Here is a 22,060-nt window from a genome sequence, read left to right on the forward strand (position 1 = left end):
TGTATTTTGTTACACTGCACCTCATTTATGTGCATGTGAGGGCACTAGTGGTAATCGCCTATGTAACCTGCTCCTGCTCTGTGTTATTGTTATTCAGTGGATGGTATTTAGAGCTTATACTGAAGTGCCATTAAATTTAGGAATAACAATACTATGCAAACTTTATAGTACTGTACCTCATTTGTGTGCATGTAATACATGAGGGATGTTTTAACTGCTTTTATACTCTGTACTGTGGTTGCTGTTAATCGATGGTCGGCAATTGGAGCCAATATTTGAATTTGCTAAGCCATCTCGTACCTAGCTTGTACAGGGCCATCCTTTTTAGTTCGACCGATGACTGCTCTCTTCCCATTATCCGTATATTATCAATACACCCTTAAAGCCTTGAAAATTCTAGTTCTCTGAAGCTTTTGTAAATTTGACAGCCCATGTGTCAAGCGCCTAGAACTTCTCCAAGTTCGTTGTGAACATTATCAGAAGTTATACACTAAGTAGCAGTTGAAACGGTTGATTAACAACTTCCATACAATACAGTACTAAATATATATGCAGCTACCACGGCGCCCTCACGTGCACATAAATGAAACGTTCAATATCATTGTCTATCCCAAATTCACTTCAGTTTAGTTTTCCAAGTCTTTCAGTTTCGTAAATGAAGATAAAGAGTCACAATCTGTGAGGGTTTTCGAAGTTGGTAGAAGGTTACAGGTGCATTTGGCAAAAAAAGTTAATTAATCACCTTGTAACGGCAATATTTTGACTGAAAATTTAAAAGCTATTATGCAAAAAGCTGATATGAGTGATATGAGCTAATAAATTTTGCAATTGGAACCTTACAATAAGTAAAGGCGGATCTTAATCTTTTTATTTCTATAGTCAACGCATAAAACCAAACACTAGTTCACCAAAGTTCACTGAAATGTTACTTTGAACCTTTATCCACTCAACTCTTCACTTGCATTTCATGTTATAAGGTTTAAATAAAACAAAACAAGTACTCTCTGGGAATATTTATTATAGATATATTGTACACCTATATATTTATAGATAAATATAGAGAAAGGTTTATTTCGAAAAAAGAACTTGTTAATGTACACAGAGATGATAGAATAAATAAAGCACAATTACAATAGGCACAGACTTAAAAGTTAGAGTTCTTGGTCGTACTCTGATTATAAGCATTGATACTATAGGTGGTGAGACACAGTGGATTGTCATGCTGTATTTCAAAAAACATAGTTAATCATTTATGTTTAATCAGCGAAAGCCACCTTTTTTTAAATAAAATCATATGCTTACTTTAAAGCATAGAGTTGGGTCACGTTGAAATACATTAGAGTGGTTTAGCATTTTCGCGTAGCATCTCACATGTTCACGCGTGGCGTTACTGCAGAACAATCTCGCTTCGCAACAGGGTGATTCAGAATAATTGTTCAGAAATCTACACTCACATCAAGAATAGGATAGCAAGCAAACAATCATAACCAGCTGGCCAAGATGAAGCAACGAAAAACGTATTTAGGGAGTGTGAGGAAGAATTAATTTGGGTGTTCGAATATTACTTTAAAACTTTCTTTTAAACAAAATTATTGGATAAACTTTCATATGTGTTATAAATTACTTTGGGGAACAGATTTATTATTGCATTTATACAAATTTTTGAACGTGCCAGATTCGGGTATGGGGACTTCAAATCTGACATTAGTTTTTCTTCTGAAGCTAAAGTTATTTTTTAAAATAACATTTTTAGATTATTTTTTGTCAGGAAAACATTAAATATGTAACAAGGGCTTGCGTATATGTTACAACACACTTCTAGGAGCAATTAGAACACTTCATCAGGATTAAAATTGCATAAAATTCCCTCCCCGGAAATGTCGTCGTACGCGGCTGGGGCGCTTTCCATTCACAATAGGGGAAGCGACCCTCGTGGCGTATGACGATGTCTCACGGCACTGATTCCTAGACAATCTTAATCCTGATGATGTGCCCTAACTCCCTCTAGAAGTTTGTCACAACATTTTTGAGATTTCTTGTTACATATAAGTGTTTTTAAAACTGTGCATTTCGGCAAAACATAGGCGAAGAATTTCATTAGAAAAACTGTAGCTTAAAGAGAATAACCGGTTGCGAATTTGAAGTCAGTGACGTGAAGTGTTATAAATTCTTTGCTATCTGTCTTACATTTTTCAGTCGCTAGCTTTGTCTGCATTGCATTTGTGAGCACAGATTCTTATATGATCTTTGCTAGTTATTTTTCTGACCTACATCTAGGTTTCTGAATTATAGTTCTGAATCATCTTTAATAAAGGTAGGGCATGACGTATGTAATACGTGAACGTACAGGATGCTACGTTAAATTGCTAAATATTGAAAATTTGCCCTTTCGCATCTCACGCGGTCACGTACGTAAGTTCTGCTCAACGCAATTACTGCAGAACATTTTTGGTTCTCTGCAGAGGTTGCGCAGAACTTACGTAAAGAGGGTAACACTACGCGAAGAAAGTAAAAATCCTCTAAATTTTAAAAGTGTTTCAGTTATCGACAGAAATTTTTTTTCGTTGCGCAAGCTGATTTTTCATTTTCAAAACAAATCGGCATCTTTCCACGCTGTTCTATAGAAAGCCGGTGAATAGAGGGAAAATTTCACTCAAAATGGCGCAAAAGTTTGACACTACAATGTGCAATGAGGCCTTTTCAGTATTTTTGCAAAAAAAAATGCCTTTTCTATTAAAAAATTTTTTCTATGGAGGAAGTTCTTATTAATATTTTGAGATCTTGTCTTTCCTTCGCCGAAATACAGTTAATAACTAAAATACAATTACAGATAATTATTGTAAGTATAAACTAAAAAATACATAAATTTAAGACACAAATTTGTGCATTAAAGATCCTATTTAGACAGAAAAAGGAATTTTACTTTCTCTATGTTAATCTAGGGAGAATTTTATGAACGCTTCTTCCTTATTAAGTGACTAATTAATGTTTTCAAACATTTTGCTATGATTAATATTTTAAACTATTTATCAAATTTCATTGATTCAAATATCTTATTTCATTGATTCAAATATCTTATTTCATTCTAGCAACCTAATTTTAAGTTTTCAGGTTAAAAGTGTTTTTGAAAATATTTTCTTACTTATTATATCTTTTCTATCTTAATATTAACTTTATAATAACTGTAATAATTATAAAAGAGTTTTGTAAACACTTATACTTTTTTTGGTAGGTATAATAGAACTCATTTTAATGAATAAAATGAAACAAAAAATTTCTAATCAGTTCTCAGATAAATAAGGAAATTACATTATTATAATTGCATTAATATAATTCTCCATAGGTTAGCATGGGGAATACAAACTCACTCTGTTGCCAGAAGAGAGACTACAATGAGTAAAAAAAAAAATATTTGCATAACTTTTCAATGTTGCAATTGTTGGTGCAGTTACGTTTACATTAGATTCCATAGAATGAGTGAAAGAAGTTCAATACATTCGAATCGCATAATATATAATTGCACTCTTCTTCACTCAGAAACAAAAGTTCTGTTTTTTAATGGTTTTAAGCTTAAAATGTTGGAAGTTTTTTTTTTATACCTAATTAAAATACATTCACAAAAGTAATGTCAAATAATTATGTCATTTATTTTAAAAACCAGAGATTATTTTCTGTCGTGTATGCCAAACAAAATGAATAAATAAATAAAAATGAAGAAAAGTTTGGTCACGTGTGCCTTTTGCAGAGATATGCGACCAACAAATAGTTCCGGATAAGCACTGATTTGATTACTTAATTTATGGTAGAAATGTGAGAAAAGCGTCAGATTTCGTAAATAGGAAAGATATATTTTTTCCTCACCACATGTCGCTCAACAAACACTGAAAAAATTTAGGGCTCTTACACGTGAATTTTTTCTTATTTGCCTGATTTTATTAATTCAGAATTTCATATATCTTTTAGAAAGTATTAAGTAAAGAAAGGGTTCTCGGTATTTAAAAAAAAATGATTCTCGGAATGTGAAAAAAAGAAAAATAGCTCTCGGAATGTAAAAAAGAAAAAAGATGTCAGTGAAAAAAATTTAAAAACCTTATTTTCTTTGAAAAGGAACTGGGAAATTTTTTATGCAAAGAGAAATTTAAAAAAAAAAAATATTAAGAAAGAGTTACAAAATGATGAATAAATATTATTTTTAATGAATTTTTTTTTTATTTTGCGGCTTTAAATACGTAACGAAATTTGGCAAGTACTTGATATTTGATAGCTCAAAATCCACTTATTTGAGGTCGAGGAAACAGCTTGCATGGAAAATATTAATAGAATTTCATAATTCATAGAATTTGCTGTATGCAATACTATGTTATAAAAAATTTGCGTACTGTTCCGAATCTTATAAAGAATTTTAAATACACAATTTCTGTAAAAAGGGATTTTGAATCATAAAAAAGGTCATAAAGAAGGGATTCTGGGTTTTATATTATAACTTCATTCTAAAAGCATGCTTGAAAAGAGAGGTTTAATTACAATTTTTAAACTTGTATCTCATATGCCACATATGCTTCCTAAAAAGGACATTTCTGATTTAATATAGTAACCAAAACTTAACGCGCGCATTATTACTCAATATAGTAACTATGACCTACTGATTAAGACAATTGAATACCGTATTACGACATAGGTCGCAGATCCTCATCGAAAACAAGCGGGTGACATAGGAGCACCGCTAGGCGAATATTAAATAAATAGGAATATAAAAAGAATAACATTCCAGAATTTCTAAAATCGAAAATCTGCTCAGCCAAGAAACTTCTTCTAAAAATATTTATTCAGAAAACAGAAATGTCCTCCCCCCCCAAAAAAAAAAGAACGCGAAGTTCCTAAAAGCAACAGAAAATTTAAACAGAAAAAAAAGCGAAAAAAAAAGAATAAAAGCATAAATCGAATGAGCTGTCTTTTTTTTTCGACTGAAGAAAATAGTATTCTAACAGTTTAAATGCAAACGATGAAATTTCAAACATTAAATTTTTATTCTAATTGCAAATGAAACACGATAAAATACCCTTAAGGTAAGGAAGAACTATAAATCTGAAAAATCACTATAACTTTCCCTTTTCGTTGCCTGTCAAAATCACTTGAACTCATAATCTGTGGTTCTATATTTTTATTATTACAGTCAACGCTTGATTAACCGGTATAAAAAAAACGAATGCGATTTGCGGGAATCTGAAAGTTCATCAACTGAAATAATGATGTTAAGAAATTTAAGCAACAAAATTTGGTGGAAAGTAAATAAACAGAATTACGAGTACATTTCATCCTCTACAAAATAGTGAGGTAAATTTAGAACTTAAACTTTTTTAAATAAATTTTTAAATATTTCCATTTTAAGTATCTGAAACGCATGCCGGCGGAGACCTAGTCACTGATTGTATTATAAAAAAAACACTCATTACATATTAATATATAATTAAAGCTTTTTGTTCTTTTCCTTTCTTTTAGAATTAATGAAATTAATACGATATTGTAGAATAGTTTTACATTTCCTATAAATTTTTAAAGAAAATTCATCGAAATTTGAATACTTAGAACTTTTATAGGTGTAAGAAGGCATTTTCATCGTCATTCGATCACTGTTCGATCTCAATGGACCATCTCAATTAATCTAGAGTATACTATACTACTTGTTTTAAAGCTCATGGTTATTTTTATTTCTTTTTCTAAATTGTGAGTCATGATTATGTCGCGGTATATTTAAAAACTGTCCAGGACTTTTAAAATTAGAATCTAAGATGAAACATTTAGTAAAGTTCCTCTTAATATTAATTGGTGATAAAATTATGATGTATATTTGCGAATTCGGTGTTCAAAACGGAGTTTGCTTTAAATATACATATTTCTTAGAAACTCAAAATAGAAGAAGTACTTCTTACAATCAAAATGGAAACTGAAATTTTAAAAAGTCTGAAATATGTTAGAAGATTTTTTAAAATAATAACGTCAAAAATTATTACTAATACTTCATCACAAAGTTTATAAAGTTTTAACTGGATGTGTTACAAAATTTATAAGACACATTTTGAACTTTAACTTCTCAATGTTGTTACAATTCTTTTTTGTGTTGCTAGTTTACCTTAAAATAAATTTTTCATTCTTGAAAAACAGTAGATTAAGAATGCAACATGCAACAAGATTTTCTGTAACTACTTCTTAACTCTAGATTTTTTGTAATTATACAGTAATAACAGTAAACCAAAATTTGAAGTGCGCCATCTGCCTTCATTTTCGTGAAAAGTACTCGAGTATTTAAAATAATTTGCTAGATTTTTTTTGTATTTTTAATTGGTTTAAAGAAGACGATCATGCTGAGTAAAAAATATCGTTTGCAATATTGTGAAAAAGGGAAATACGATAGTTCTATTAGTGTGGAATATTTTAAAATTTTACTTTATAAAATAAAATTTTAATCTTTGAGTGAAATTTTTTCTTGCGAAGGAAAAGAACTGTGACAGAAAAACTGACTGTTTCTTAAGAAATAATATAGGTAAGTACGCTGTTAATATTTCGCAATGGAATGTGAAAAGAATTAGCTTATTTTTGCATACAAACATTTTTTTAAAGAAGTATATTTTAGATGATTTTTTACACAAATTATTAACGAAATAACAAACTCAAAAAATCTATATGCGAGTAAATATAACTCTTATTTTATAGAAACATCAATTTCTTTCATATTGTAATTGGAAAATGCAAAGCATTTTCTTAAAGAAGTATGATTTAAATTATTATTTACACAAATTATAACGAAATAACAAACTCAAAAAATCTACATAAATATAACACTTATTTTATAGAAACATCAATTTCTTTCATATTGTAATTGGAAAATGCAACGCATTTTTTTTAAAGGAGTATAATTTAAATTATTATTTACACAAATTATAACGAAATAACAAACTCAAAAAATCTATATAAATATAACACTTATTTCATAGAAACAGCAATTTCATTCATATTGTAATTGGAAAATGCAACGGATTATCGTAATCAATTTAAAAATATCATTAAATAGAATAGTACTTTTCAAATGTAAATGATAATATTTTGTCAATAGTATAAAAGTTTCAGAAATCTTTTTTTTTTATATAAATGAAAATGTTTTCAGCATTAATAAGGTTCATGTCTTAAAGTGAGTGTCATTTACTTGCTGTCAAGAAGGAAAAATTCTTGCAAGTAGTCGTATTCGAAAATGGAAGGAAAAAAAAAATTGGTAAAATCATTTCGAATCTCGCTTGTTTTTGGAAAGAGTAAAATATTTTTCTAGTTCGGAAACATTCTTGTATACATTTTACATCGATTAACAAGTCATGGTAGTCATTCCGAAAACAAGCTAGAAATGAAAGAATTTTTTTTTTCTTCACATTTCCAGGTAAGACTTTTTCTTGCGAAGTTTAGTCAATACGGTTTTTTTTTATGTAAAAATATGTATTTTAATTTATTTTAAAAATTGTCTGTTGGTGCTTAAAAAAATCCTGCTCCTCAATTTTTTTTTTCTTCTCATATGCGTTTTTTTAAAAACACTGTAAGAAAATATGTAGGAAATTATTTTCAGTACTTCCTATTGAGTTATGTAATCTTTCCAGTGATACTGTAACCAAAACATTAATACTAGAATACAATTGTGTACTTGCGACTAATCACATGGTTGTGTCGAATCACGTGGTTATTCACCGCTTGTTAACTTTACAGCTCTAAGGCTTTGTTTTATTAATCATTCTCGGCTGAATCAATCAAAAGTCTCAGCTGAATCAATTCTCAGATAAGATTCAATTGGATACTCGCAAGCAACGTCACGCGTATGTGTGGAACCTTTTTGGAGGACCCACGCATGACGTCGCATACAAACATCCAATTTAACTACACTTATCCTAGAAATTGCTTTAAAATTTTAATAAAAGGCGCACCTAGTCAGAGTGGTCGTTTTTCAATGAATAGTTTAAACTTGTAAATAAATTAAAAATTGATTATGTTTATAAAAATAATTAACTAAATTACAAAGCTATGGAAATTTGTTATTTAAATTTTATTATGTTGACCTCCCATTCATTGATGTTCTAAATTAATTATTTATTTTTAAAAATTTCAGCAATTAAGAAATCAAAAATTCTCATTCTTTGGCGATCTGTTATTCAATGCTTTTTTTTTATTTTTTATTCTGGACTTTAGTTTTATTTATGTTCTCGAGTTATAAGTGAAATACATTTTCCAATTATGAATATTATTCAATTTTATTGAAACTGAATCAAAATTGAGCCGATATAGATTGATTTCTGCTCTTGGAAAAAAGTTTTCTCAGTAAAAATTGCATGGAAATGACATGAGATAAAAGGAGAAAACTGAAAATATTTCAAATAGCTGCATTTTTCTGACCCACTTTTTTTTTATTAGAAACATTTTTCACGGGGTCTATGAATCTAGCAAGGCTGAGCTTGATCGCAACCATCTGTATACAGGCTTACTCATTACCTAAATTTAATTTTTTAAAATACCTCAACTCTCATCGAGGGTTTCTGTAATCGTTTACCTTACATAAAGTATTAAATTTTAACATGTTCTTGTTGCCTTGTTAACAAAAGAAAATATATATAGAAATTTAATTTCATTGATACTTTAATTTTGTGAAAAAATTTGTTTTTCTGAATGTTTGAGATCTTTTCTTGTGGGAAAAAAATAAATAATTTATTTCGTACGCACAGAGCGCATTAAAATACGTATTACCCTGAATAACTTTTGATCTAATGATCGGATCTTCGCGTTCTAGGACTCAATCTTAATGGTTCGAGGGGGTAACCTCTATATCTGACTTTTTTTAAATTCGATTTTTTTTCGGAACTATTCAACTGATTTTGCTCAAATTTTGTATTTTGCCATGTAAAATAATATTCCTTAAAATGATGCAAAAAATTTTATACTTTACAATTCACATTTTCTTCGATCATTATTAAATAAAATAATAAAAATAATAAATATTTACTAAAAGTTATTTTTTGTAAGGAATTATCTTTGGATAAGCAAATTTTACAATTATGGGCAAAGATTTTTTAATTCGCTTAAAATTTTTTCGAGATATAGCAGCTAAATACGCAAAAAATAAAATTAAAATTAAGGAGTCCAAACTATAAAGCGCTCTCCTGACCAAACTATTGAGACCATATTTCCCAGAATGCGGCTACCCCCAATATTTTGTGGGTCAGAAATCCGTTTCCGTCGAAAAAAGAGGTATGCTTATTCAGAAAGAGTACATTTTCGCGCCTGATATCGTAAATATCGTCTGCACTTATTAATTAGCATATTTGAGATCACTCCCTCAAGCCATTAAGATTGAGTACTAAAATGTGAAGATCCGATAATTAGATTAAAAGTTATTCAGGATGGTCCATTCTTTTTGCGCACTGCAATATTTGTTTCAAATCCTCTTCATTACATTAAATATTTTAATTCTTTCCATTATTTTAACATAGAAGTAACGATGCATAAGTGATTGTTGAACAACTCATGAAAATATTAATAGTATAGGTTTCTAACTCTTATGATTTTTAAAGCTGAATTGAAAGACACTAATAATTTTTGAACATGATAAATAATCTTAATTTGTAATCTTAAAAGTCAATTTTCTTAAATTGACTTTTTCCAGATACAACCGGAAGTATTGATTAATCGAAGCAGATAGCACCAACCATTGTTTGCATAGAGAGTGTTAACAAATTTACAGATACAACATTGCTGCTTTGACAGTCCGTTTGAGTATAATAGGACAGCCTGAAACGTAACAGTTAAGTTACTGATCTAGTTCAACCTTGAATCGGGTTACTAACTCGGTGGCATGGTATAAAACAAAAAACAAAAACACAAACAAAAAAAAGTCCTTATACATTTGCCAACATTAAAATTCCAGACTCGAGTAAATGAATAAGTTGAGCTAGCAGGCTACGAACAAGACTCCTCATCGTTAGTCAATTAGAGTCTCAAAGTTCATGAAGAACACATTTAAAAAGAGTTCAGCCAGAAAAAGGATATGTATATTTCTCTTAATAGAGGTCATCACAGGCTTAATGTCTTCTTCAATAAATATATATATATATATGTATATATAGTTGACAAGACTTGTTAACGGAGGTGGGAGGTAGACTTAGGAACAATGCGGCAAGAAATAGCCGTGGTTTTCGGACAGACTAAAATGATCCTAGTTTCAGTTTTAATTCGATCTTGTTTGAACTGAAAACTTCAGGAGGGAAAAAAAATCATCCATCTAATCTATGAACTGTTTAGTTGAACAGTCATTCTTGATCACATGTTTGGATATAAGCTGTTTATACCTTTAAAATCGACCTCTTGCCCATCGGAGAAGTGCATCAGCCAGTACATCTAAGTGCGCTTTTGTCTGAAAAAAAAAACATTTCAATAGAGTTACATCTTTTTCTTCATGTAAACATTTAATCAACATTAATTTAACAATATGTAACTTTCAGTGGTCGTATTAAGTTTATATATGGCTGTTATATTGGTCGGAATTCAATTTTGTTGGATGAACAGCATGGTGGCAGGCGCAAGACAGGAAAATAACCACTCGTCACGCTGTGACGTAACAAAAATAAATAACCAGTAACCTTTTCCCATCGCTTTATTTTTGTCGTTAAATTTTTTTATTGCGCATCGAATTTTCCAGCACGGTGAAGTCAATATAAGTATATAAGTATATTTAATTAAATTTTGTCATCATATATTATTTATTTTCATCATTGAATTAACATTTTATAGCCGTATATTATTTCGAATCTGATTTTTATTTAAAAAAATATAATTTAATCCAAGAAAAAGGAAAAAAAGCAAAAATTAGCTATAAGGAATATAGGACCTATCGGAATTGGTTTTGCATCCCTCCTTCCAGTTTAGTGTTCCGACAGACTTCGAAAGCATTTTTGTCGCTTCCTTGCCTAACAATTAATTTGTAACTCTTTAAGTTTATCCTTCTTTTTATAAGGATTCCAAAAATTGACAGAACCTTTAATTATCAAAAAGGAAAACAGGAAAGTATGCATATTGAGGGGTTTCAAATTAATAGCGAAAAGACTGTAAAAATACTAATTTCATATCAACAAAGAAAACTTTGATTATTATTTTTTGGATTTATTTCTTACCGTTTTATAAAACATGCAAGCTCGCATATCTTCATCTTCTGCATTCGGACAATCTATGAAACCGTCGCATAGTGATCTGTCATCTATACACCGATAGCGATTTGCTCTGTCAGGAGAAGGACAAGAAAATTGTTCCGTGCCATCTTTAGCAGGAGGACACTCTGAAATAAATAAATAACCGAATTAATTAATTAATCTAAACAAATTGTCTCAATAAAAATTTTAAAAGCTACAATTTTCAAGTAGCTTAAAAAATAGACAACAATTTTATTTTTTTCTGACTCAACGCGGAGGGCATAACTTTCATAGGAAGAAATTAAATGCTATGTTTTCAAGTAGACCAACAAGAAAAACGAAACGAAAGAAAAAGGCTGATCATTTTTCAAGATACACGTGGGTGGGGATTTTCGGAGGTGATACATATAGATATCATATTATGGAAATTAGTTTTAGGTCTAACAACTACTTATATCACCAACTTAATCCTCCATCTTTCGAAAGCGTCCCTTGTTTTTGTAATAATCATCTAACTAGCTTTAACAAGAATTTCTTGGAGACATAACAAAATCGAACATTAGACATAAAACAAAAGGCGTAGTGGGTATAAATTTCCTAATGATACTTCCACTTGAATCACAGCCACAAATTCTTCCCACACATATCTTATGATGTACCCCACGCTATTAAAATAACTTATTAGTATAATCTATCTGACTTAATTTTCTAACTTAGAAAATACCAATTAGCTAAAACAATTTCATATTTGTTAGACTAAACAAAACATGTAGCCCCCAGAAATTTCAAAATATGATTTCTACATGCTTCGCCATCGAAAATGCCCCCACATGTAGTTTGAAAATTATGAGCTCATTTTCTTTTCGTTTTTTTCTTCTTGTTAGTCTACTTGACTTGTAACTCTACTTATTTTTGTGACAGTTTGTTTACGTCAGAAGATGTTCAAAATTGTGATTAAATATTGATAAAGCTTCCGTCCACCTATTATGTTTATTAAATATAATATTTAACTAATTATGCTAACTATACTGGTGTAAGAAATTAAGGGAATTTGTAGGCTTGGTCGATTATCTCTAGAACTACTGGACCGGTTTTAATAAAATTTGATATGTACCAGGGTTCGTTATTTTTTGATTTTTTTTAAAAAAAAATCAAAATAATCAGTTTTTTTTTTATTTAAATCGGATTTTTTTGATTTAAATAAGATTTTTTTGATTTTTATTTGAATACACTGTAAGAACTTTAATTTATGATTAAAAAACTTTATAAATGCTTAATCAAAATGAAATTAATATTAAAACTATATTATAACAATATTTTAGAAGCTTTGACTTACTAAACTTTTTTTTTACTATACAGAGCTTTGAATGCATAGCAACCATTTTGAAACAAACGCACGATTGAAATTTAGACTAAATGAAATAGAGAATTTAAAGAATACTTAAAACAAGGTTTCAATTAGCAAACCATAATTTTAAATTAAAATTGTGATTTCTTTTTTTCCCCCTCTTGATTTTTAAAATGACAAAATCAATGTTCAGATTGTGTTTTAGTCATTCATCAAAAAATAAATAAATATTTAATCTATATATTTTTATATTAAAATATTAATTTTTAATCCCATATCAAAGTAGATAAGTTAAGCTAAAAAAAATTTTAAAAAATCTATGTACTCATTGGAATTTTTTTGCACAAAATTTCTTCATAGAGAATCTGATGATGTAAAAGATACTGTTAACATATTATGAGAAAAAAAATACCAGTAAATAACCCTACTGCTTCAAATAGACTTTGAAAGAGTTAGAAAGAGAAGAATGACACTATATCAGGAAAAAATTTCTGAATTCATCAGCCTTTTTTTGCAAATTAGGGTAATTTCTTTTTAATATAACCTCAAGCTTTAGAAATATACATTTTCCACCAATAAAATATAATGTAGATTTTGATTTTTCAATCAAAAGGTAGAATTTTAGTTAACATTAGTTGCATTTTTTTAAAGAAAAATTCATGTTTATTAATTACTTTCTACAGCTATGCAAGTTTTAAGACAGCATTAAATGTTAACTTTAATCTGTACTTTCAATCTCAAGAATCAAAAACGATTTTAAAAAATGTAATTTCAAATGTGTGGGAAACACCAAGAAATAAAGTAATTTCATTAACTGAAACTAATTAATGCAGCAATTTATTTCAAATAAATTTTAAAGCGAAGAAAAGAAAGACAGCTTTTTAACTTTTAAAATCAATATATATACATACCTGCCAACTTTTACGCATTTGGCGTAAAATTTTATTTTTATATTTAAAGTGGTAGAAAATCTATACTATTTTTCTCTTTTATAAACTTAATTTTTACATGATTTTAATCATCACTATTCTTAAGAAAGTTAAGCATATATATTAATATGCGTTACTATCATGATTGTCAGCTTAAGCTTTTTCAAATACAACATATTTTTTCGCTTAAAATTGAAATTTTAATTCCATTTTAATACCACTGGGAAAAACCATAATGGAAGGAATTAAAAGTTGGCAGGTATGTATATATAAAAAAAATCAGTTGATTTAAATCAATGATTTTTTAAAAAAATTATTTGATTTAAATCATGATTTAAATCAGCAAACCCTGATATGTACACACATTGATACACTACAAAACAAATTACTTTTCAACAATTGTAATACACGCGTATGATCGTGCCTAACACTCGTTGGAGTCGAAAAGTATGGAACGGAGGTTGCGGAATAAATAAAACAAAAAATGGGTCAATAGGGGGTATGGTCCCCTCTTGCAGATATACAGGCCTTGAAGCGTGACTTAGTACTTGAAATAGCAGTTTATCATTTCCTGTGGCAATTGGTCCCACTCGTTCAGCAACGCTGTTTTCATTCCCTGGATGATTCTCGGAGGGGGTAGCAAGTTGTAATTGAAAACCACAGTGTGCCTCAGACATGCTGTACAGGGTTGAGGTCTAGAGATCTGGCTGGAAAATTCATCAGGCGAATATCCTCACTCTCTAGAAATTTGTGGATCAGAAGAGCTGTATGTGGCCTCGCGTTATCATCCATTAAAATGAACTCATGGCCAACTGCACCCCTGAAAAATCGAGCATAAGGCCCCAAGACTTCATCCCTATACCTCACACCAGCCACAGAGCCTCTTTCAAAGACATGGAGAGGTGTGCGGCCATCCAACATGGTGTCTGCTCAGACCATTTAACCTGATCCGCCATAATGATCGATATCGTGGACATTGGAGGGTAGGTAGCGGGTCCCTGGTTCTCTCCATATCAGTGTACTGCGAGAATCGGTGTTTAGGCTGAACCGGGACTCCTCATTTAAGAGAACGGCAATCCATCCATCTATACTTCAATCTCTATGATCTCTGCACCATGCTGCTCGAATTCTCCTATTCGTAGAAGTGAGCGGGATGCAAACAAAATGTCATCTTGCAAACAACCCTCTCTGATGAAGTCGATTGGAAACAGTCACCCTTGATACACGGGTTCCTGTAGCAGCATGCAAGTCACGAGAGCGCTGAGAAGCTGTAGCACCTCTGTTACTCCTCGCTATAATGGACAAATGACAATCTTCTCTAGCCGTCGTGGCGCTTGGACGAATTTGCCCAGGCTTTCTCTAGATGGATCGGGTATCCTGGAACTGTTTCCATAAGTTACACACGATGCTGGGCATTAAATTGAACTCTCTAAAACTCTAGACTAGAGATAGGCTTGCTTCTAGTCTCCTATAAATATGCCACGTCATTCCATCATCTTAACATTTGTATATAGTTACTCCTTTTTACTGTTACAATTTGAATTTAACCTATTGCTGCAAAAAATCACACTAAGAAATTCCCCGAGGTGTGCTAGAGAACGAAATGCGTTTTAACTAACGCTCACTTATAAAGCCTGTTTCTCTACTGGCTCCTCCTACACACGCGTGTACACTTACGTATTTGATATGCAAGATTTGCATTTTTGTCTGGAAGCAGTGGTTTTAAATTCAGTTCAGTTCTTTTCATTCAGTTCAGTTCGCTTAATTTATTTCACCAGTGTGCTCTTGATCTGTTTTAAACCAACCATATTACTATTGTAAAATCGAAAAACCTAGCTAGAGTCTGTACTGGTTTTTTTTTGTCTTATCGAACTTAAATTTGCACATCAATTAATGTGCTCAAAAACAACAATGTTAAGGGGCTTGCGTGAAAACTACACTAAAGTTTATTTTTATCCCGAAATAAGGGACACTCTAATGTTGCAGTTTTTTTGCTCAGTATATTACAATATTCTGATTGAGCCGTGGTGGCTCATTAGATAGAGCATTCACTTTCCAATGAGGTGAACTTAATTCGAATACCAGAGATGACTATCGATTCGAATTTTGCACCCGGCTTGCCCTGAACACAGTGCTGACGCGTAAAATATCCTCAGTGGTAAACGGATCATGAGTTAGAGTCCCCTTGCCATCAGTCTATCCGTAGGAGGTTTTCGTGGATTTCTTCTCCATGAAACTCAAATGCGGGTTAGTTTCATCGAAGTCCCCGCGAAGGCAAATTCCTCCCAATACTTGATCCAGAAGTTTCCTTGTCTTCTGGATAGGGTTCAAAATTACAAGGCTACGGAATTGAACGTTAGTGGTCGTAAGCCTAAAATTGGGTTGGCTGTTCAACGAGTGTTATAAATATTCTGATTGTTTTACTTTATGAGATTCTGCCAGTTACCCATGGATTTAACCAATGTTATTCTATATTTACCCAACATTAATTATTTTACAGTTGCTAATGTAACTTCTAAATTCTTCTAGAAGTTCACATTTTTTTCTATAACTGTTGAAACGAATAGCTCTTTTCATTTAAATTCTCTTTTTTTTATTTAAAGATGCGTCTTTAAATAGAATTCAGGAAGAAAAAAAAAAGAGAGGATGAAAAATGAATCAAAGTCGATAATAATTTTTTTCATTGTCTGTTTATTACAAAAAAAGGAAGAAAAATTCTCTAATTATTTTATCGTGTGCTTAAGTTTCAAGTTTTATCTTTTAGGAGTAAGTCGAGATAATTTCATTCATTAAAAGAAGAAAAAAAAGAAGGGGGGGGGGAGTATATTAAGTAAAACCAGTGAATTGAACCACCTCGGTTGACATCTACTAAACGATTAATGAGCGAAGTTGGGTAACTAAAACAAAAGAACTGTAACCGCAATGAGTAATGTACTACCCTCCATACAATATAACTGTCCGGAGATTCTATTTTTACTTTTATTCACGTCAATGGCCACTGATGGGGAAAAACTGGAAGAAATCGCTGAATTTGGAAAAACTTTTTTCCTTGATCTTCTTACTTATATCTCTGAAAACCATTATGTGATTCATTTCTTTTAGTCTTTATTTTCGCTTTACTTTGCTTTTATCTGATTGCTACTGTGTTTACAACATTAAACATTATAAAATTTTCTTATTTATAACAACGGGAATCAATTAACCCTTTGACACAGATGGGAAGCCGGTGACACTCTAATTAAATTAAAAATAGCATTTAGGTACTTAAGTATAAAATAATATGTTGGATTATCGGAATTATATTTGCACTGTATTTAAGATGAGTAGTTAAAGAATTTATTTTCATTCATATTCATACATTTATCCGTAATTGATTTCGTAAATTAAGTAAATTTTAATTATGAATAACTGCTCCTCTTTGATCGAAACAACTGCAAATAAGTGCACATTTGAAAAATTATTGTTCGGAAGCTAGCCGTGTTTGGAAGATACTTTTAACGTTGAAAAAGACACCAATATTTCATGCTGTATTTCATAACCATAAATTATTAAAATTCTAAATATGAAACTTTTTTTGAAACTATTTCGACCAAAATTAATACAAAATAATGAAGAAGTATAAAAATATATTAAGTAATAATTCTGCGTCATAGGGTTAATACACGCATAAAAATCAAAGGGCCGAGATAGCCTGGTCGGTAGGGCGTTGGGCTCATGTCCAAGTGGTCGTGAGTCCGATTCCTGTCGGTAAAAAACTGGTACAAAAGTGTGACCGGTACACGTTAAATTTGTCCGGTCACAGAGTCCACCATGTACCCATAACAAATCAGTACCTGGGGATACTGACAACATCAAACATAAAACCAGAAAAAAGTTTAATCTATTTTTCTCCCTTTTGCTACAACAATGCCTCAATTACATCAAAAATCGAACACATGAATAAATCATAAAAACGTAAATTTCATGGATATTTCATGTTCTGCTGAGAAGAACAATTTATAAGTTTTATATTATTTATATTAACAAATTGTAACTTTTTTCTAAAGAGAAAAATGTACAAAAACTTGGAAGTAAATAAAAATGATGAATAAAACAGTTTAAACTCATTAAAATTTTTATATTTTAAAAATTTCCAGTTATAATTAGAGATGCACTTTGTTTTTATCTATCATATTCGAGTTTTAGAAGTCACAGACTCTTATGTCTTCATGCCCGTACAGACAGCTGGATACACAGATAGTTAGTTAAATACATAGATAAATATAGATAGAGATAGATAAAAAGATTTTTTTATTTTTATACTAGGGTCTAGGGAGCTCGTTACATCCAACTTTCATGAATGCTTTGTAATCTAATTTTTGTTTCTTCAAAACAGATTGTTTAAACAGATTGTGTTTGAAATTAAAAACAATTCAATTGAAGGATCAAGAAACATTTTATTTTATTAACACAAATTTGATTCATCCGATTCGATTGGGCTAAAATTGTAAGCCTAATTCTTCTGCTTGGTTAAAATTTAACTTTTATAATCAATTTTATTTTATAAATTCGTGTTTAATAACCGTTTACTGTAAAAACTCGTGAAATATTTTTTTTCCCAAAGAGATTATTTAGTAATAATGAAATAGGCTAATTCTCTTAAGGTTTTTATAATTTTGTATTCATTATTTTAATTGCACAAGTTGATTGGACGCAGTTATCCGTTAAGCCTATTATGAAGTGAATGTAAACGGGTTAATGAGTTAGATACTGTTTAATATTTGTTAAATGGTTAACAAGTTAGGTACCATTTAATAATTATAAAATTATTAATGAACTAGGTACCGCTTGATAATTGTTAATGAGTTTGGAATTATTTAAATATGTTTATCACAAAATGTTGCATTATGAGGTTATTTTATAATAAACTCTGCTTTTAGTTCTAAGTCTTGATTTTTGTAAATCAAAATCAAAAACATAGAAATTGCACTGATTATATCTAAGCGTGATGTCATTTTAAACATTTCATGTTTCTTAGCTCTAAAATTTCCTTTATTTTATAATTATTTTTAATCATTCCCAACCCAGCTCTAATTGAATAAAAAAAATACTGAATTTTTATTCCATTTTATAAAAAGCGAATATAAATATTTTTATTCATTTCTCTCAACAGTAATGTAACGTCTAACTTTCTATTCAATACAAGTGTATAATAATTCAATATCGCAACAAAACGAATATCAAAATTTAATTGTATTCTTACTTTTGCCATATTTGTTTCTTTTACCACAAAAATGTTTCGGTTACAGGGTTATATTAAATTCTAATTGTGTTTTTGGCGATTTATTTGTGTTATTTAAAAATTAATGTTAGCAACATGGGGTTGGCATTATTTTTGGCAATATTATTTCTCGATAACTCGCCAATAATGGATTTCTTTCCATGCTCCTAAACTTCGGTTTATAGCTACACATACACATAAGATTTAAAATTTGTGGGTCAAGACTGGGGAGTATGGATATCCTATGGCCCCTTAGTACGACCGTTGGAAATTTTTAAAAGTTCAGGAAAATAAATTATGTAATAAGCTCTTCCTTATAAAAATAGTACTGCAGTTAAAAAATATGGATGTTTATGCTCAAGTGTTAAATATTGAGCAGATGGTGAATATGTATTACTATACTTCGTGATAGTTAGACGATTTCCTTTCTACACTGCAAAAAAAAAAAAAAAAGATACGATACGATAAAAAGTATCGCCACATAGGATTACGATACTTTTGCCTTACAACCCGTTTTTACCTGAGCATGTTGTGGAACTAAAAATCTGACATACCGTAATTTTACAGTAATAATTTACGCAAAATCACTAAATCGCATTTATTAGTTAAATATTACAGTAAAAATTGCGTTATAATATTTTACAGTGAAAATGGATTTTACGATAAAAATGGATTTTATGCTAAAAATGGATTTTACTGTAAAAATGAATTTTACGAGATAAATGGATTTTACAGTAAAATGGATTTTACGGATGATGCAACCAAAGTGTAGGTACTTTACATCGCAATTTGATCAGGATTTTTTTTTCTAGTGTACTCAATTTTGATAAATAAAAGATGTTAGAAAACATTACTGCTCATTTTTACAAGCAAAGTTGACGATGTTCATTCCAATTTCAACACGGCACAGAACTAAGAAAGAATACATGGCACAACACTAATAAATAAATATGTAGGCAAAAATTTCCTTTTACCCTTAATTTAAGGATGGCAAAAAATATCTACATCTATCTTGTACTTAAGGAATAAGTGATCTTTTGACCAAACAATATGCGCCGATAACAATGAGAAACAATTTTAGACCATTACGCTCATATGTTATGTAAGGAGAGGGATCGTATGCTTTTTTTTTTTCTATTTTTCTAAATTATTAGTTACTGCGGATTAGTTATTTTTACTTCTCTAAAAATAGTGACCAACGATCTACTCTTCACACTGGTAATGCTGATAAAAAAAAAAGCAAAACAAAAGCAGAATTTTTTTAGATTAGTACGACGTGAGGGAGATTTTTTTTTCCCCATTCACTTTTCTTTATCATTCAATGAGAATGTCTTTTAACTTTTTTCCTTTATATTCTTTAGTTCTTTGTCTTAAAGATCGTTTTTTTTCCAGACGAGAAAAAAAATTGCAGCTTTCGAAATTTATATTTTCGAATTGTCCCTCGGGGAGTTTTTTTCTTATTCGTAACTTGAACGCATACATACAGAGCGAAGAAAAGTAAAAAAAGTGCATAAAACGATGAAGTTATCGAGTAAAAATATGCAACGTTGTTTTTAATATTTTTAGTTTTCTTTCCCTGAGTAAAGACTGAAACCTATAATTGAAAAAATTCCAATATTCTATTCTAAACTTCAATATATTTTTTTAACTTTTATCACGGAAGAGCTTTTTTTTTTAAAAAAGAAGTTCGGTTTTTATTTTATTTTTAACCATTCATGAATATTTTTAACAGTAAAACGTCTCTTTAATTGGAAAATATTTTTGGAAAACTTAATGTATTGATTTTTTGAGTTATAAATAGTAACGCTGTAAGCCAAATTATTGGTATTTAAAAACGATAAAATATTTCGAAGAAATTCTTCGAATAATTAAATTTTTAAATAAGGCAGTTAATGGTAGAAATTAAATAAGACTTCAGTTCTATAATGTTTATTCTGATACATAATAATAGAAGCTTTTATATTAATCTTTTTAATCATCAAATAACTAAATCAAACGGAATAAGTCTTCCATTTTACGAAAGTTGGAAAATATCAAGATATTTTTGAAATTGACGTTATCAGTTCTTAAAAATTTCACTTTATTTCGTAATTATAATGGTTAATTCTGACCATTAGAATGTATGTATTTTATGGTAAGTTTATCCAGAGAAAGTACTTTGTTCTGTCTGATTTCGTAACTTAAAATATGCACTAACTAATTAGCATATTTAAGGTCCTCGAATCACTAAGATTGAGTCCTAGTGCGTGAAAATCCAGTCATTAGATTAAAAGTTATCAAGTCGTTTGTTTCCGATAGACACATGCATCATAACCTGCATTAATAACAAGAACCACGACTAATTTTTAATATGTTTTTATTCGGCCGTTTTCGCGTCTGTGACGGTTGAATTTTCAATCGAAATGCCGACTAGCTAAAGTGTTCGAATTTCAATTGGAGCCATGTTTTCGTTGATAAAGATGATCACAATTATTTTCTGAATGTTGATAACAAATATCTCCAATTAATTGCCAATCAAAATCTCAACAACTTCCAGACACTTACGAACTAACAGATGCAAAACTAAACTTTTAAAATGAAATAAAGCTTTTAAAAATTTCGTTTGACAAGTGGACTAATTTCACACCTAACGCGAAAAATGTAGGTGGAGGCACTTTCGTAATAATCTTATAGCACCATCGAAATTCCTTCTGTCTATCAAAAGTCATGAAGTTTTCGTATGTCGTTTTTTTAGATGTAATAAAGAAGAATCATTTTTTCCTTTATAATACACTTGAATTTTATTTTAATTTATAATTCAGTTACTTATTTCATTATAGCTACAAATGAAGCAAAGGTCGTCAAGATCATCTTACAAATAATTCTTTTAATTTGAGGATATCTTTAGCTTTATATTTTTTAAAAATAGAATAATCTCATATCTAAGTGTTTTGTCTATAATAGATTATATTTTTTTCGCCATCTGTCGGCATTACTATCTTAAACGCAGCTCACTATAATGTTTTAGTATAAATAGAATAAGAGTAATAATCTTATGGAATAATCTTACAACACCATCAAAATTTCGTCTGTCTTTCAAAAGACATGAGGTTTTCGTATGTCGTTTTAGACGTAATAAAAAAGAATTATTTTCTCTTTTATAATACACTTGAAGTTTATTTTAATTTATAATTCAGTTATTTTATTTTATTATGACGACAAATGAAGCAAAGGTCGTCTAGATCATCTAGCAAATAATTCTTTTAATTTGAGCATATTTTTAGCTTTATGCTTTAAAAATAGAATAATCGCGTATCTAAATGTTTTGTCTATG

At 30.0% G+C, this 22,060-nt stretch overlaps 1 protein-coding gene across 1 annotated transcript in view; it reads right to left on the reverse strand.

Annotated features, from left to right (window-relative positions):
- Positions 1 to 9,507: 9,507 nt before the first annotated feature.
- Positions 9,508 to 22,060, reverse strand: part of LOC139425406 (uncharacterized) — an 80,749-nt gene continuing 68,196 nt past the window's right edge. The window contains exons 2-3 of the mRNA XM_071180190.2: positions 11,196 to 11,356; positions 9,508 to 10,438 (exon numbers count right to left, since the gene is read on the reverse strand). Coding sequence (XP_071036291.1) covers positions 10,376 to 10,438; positions 11,196 to 11,356 — 224 coding nt within the window. The 3' untranslated portion in view covers positions 9,508 to 10,375. The remainder of the gene's footprint in view (positions 10,439 to 11,195; positions 11,357 to 22,060) is intronic.

This window comes from Parasteatoda tepidariorum, chromosome 1, assembly GCF_982258835.1.
Source record: "Parasteatoda tepidariorum strain Cologne lab strain chromosome 1, Ptep-v5.0, whole genome shotgun sequence".
Taxonomy (NCBI): Eukaryota; Metazoa; Arthropoda; class Arachnida; order Araneae; family Theridiidae; genus Parasteatoda; species Parasteatoda tepidariorum.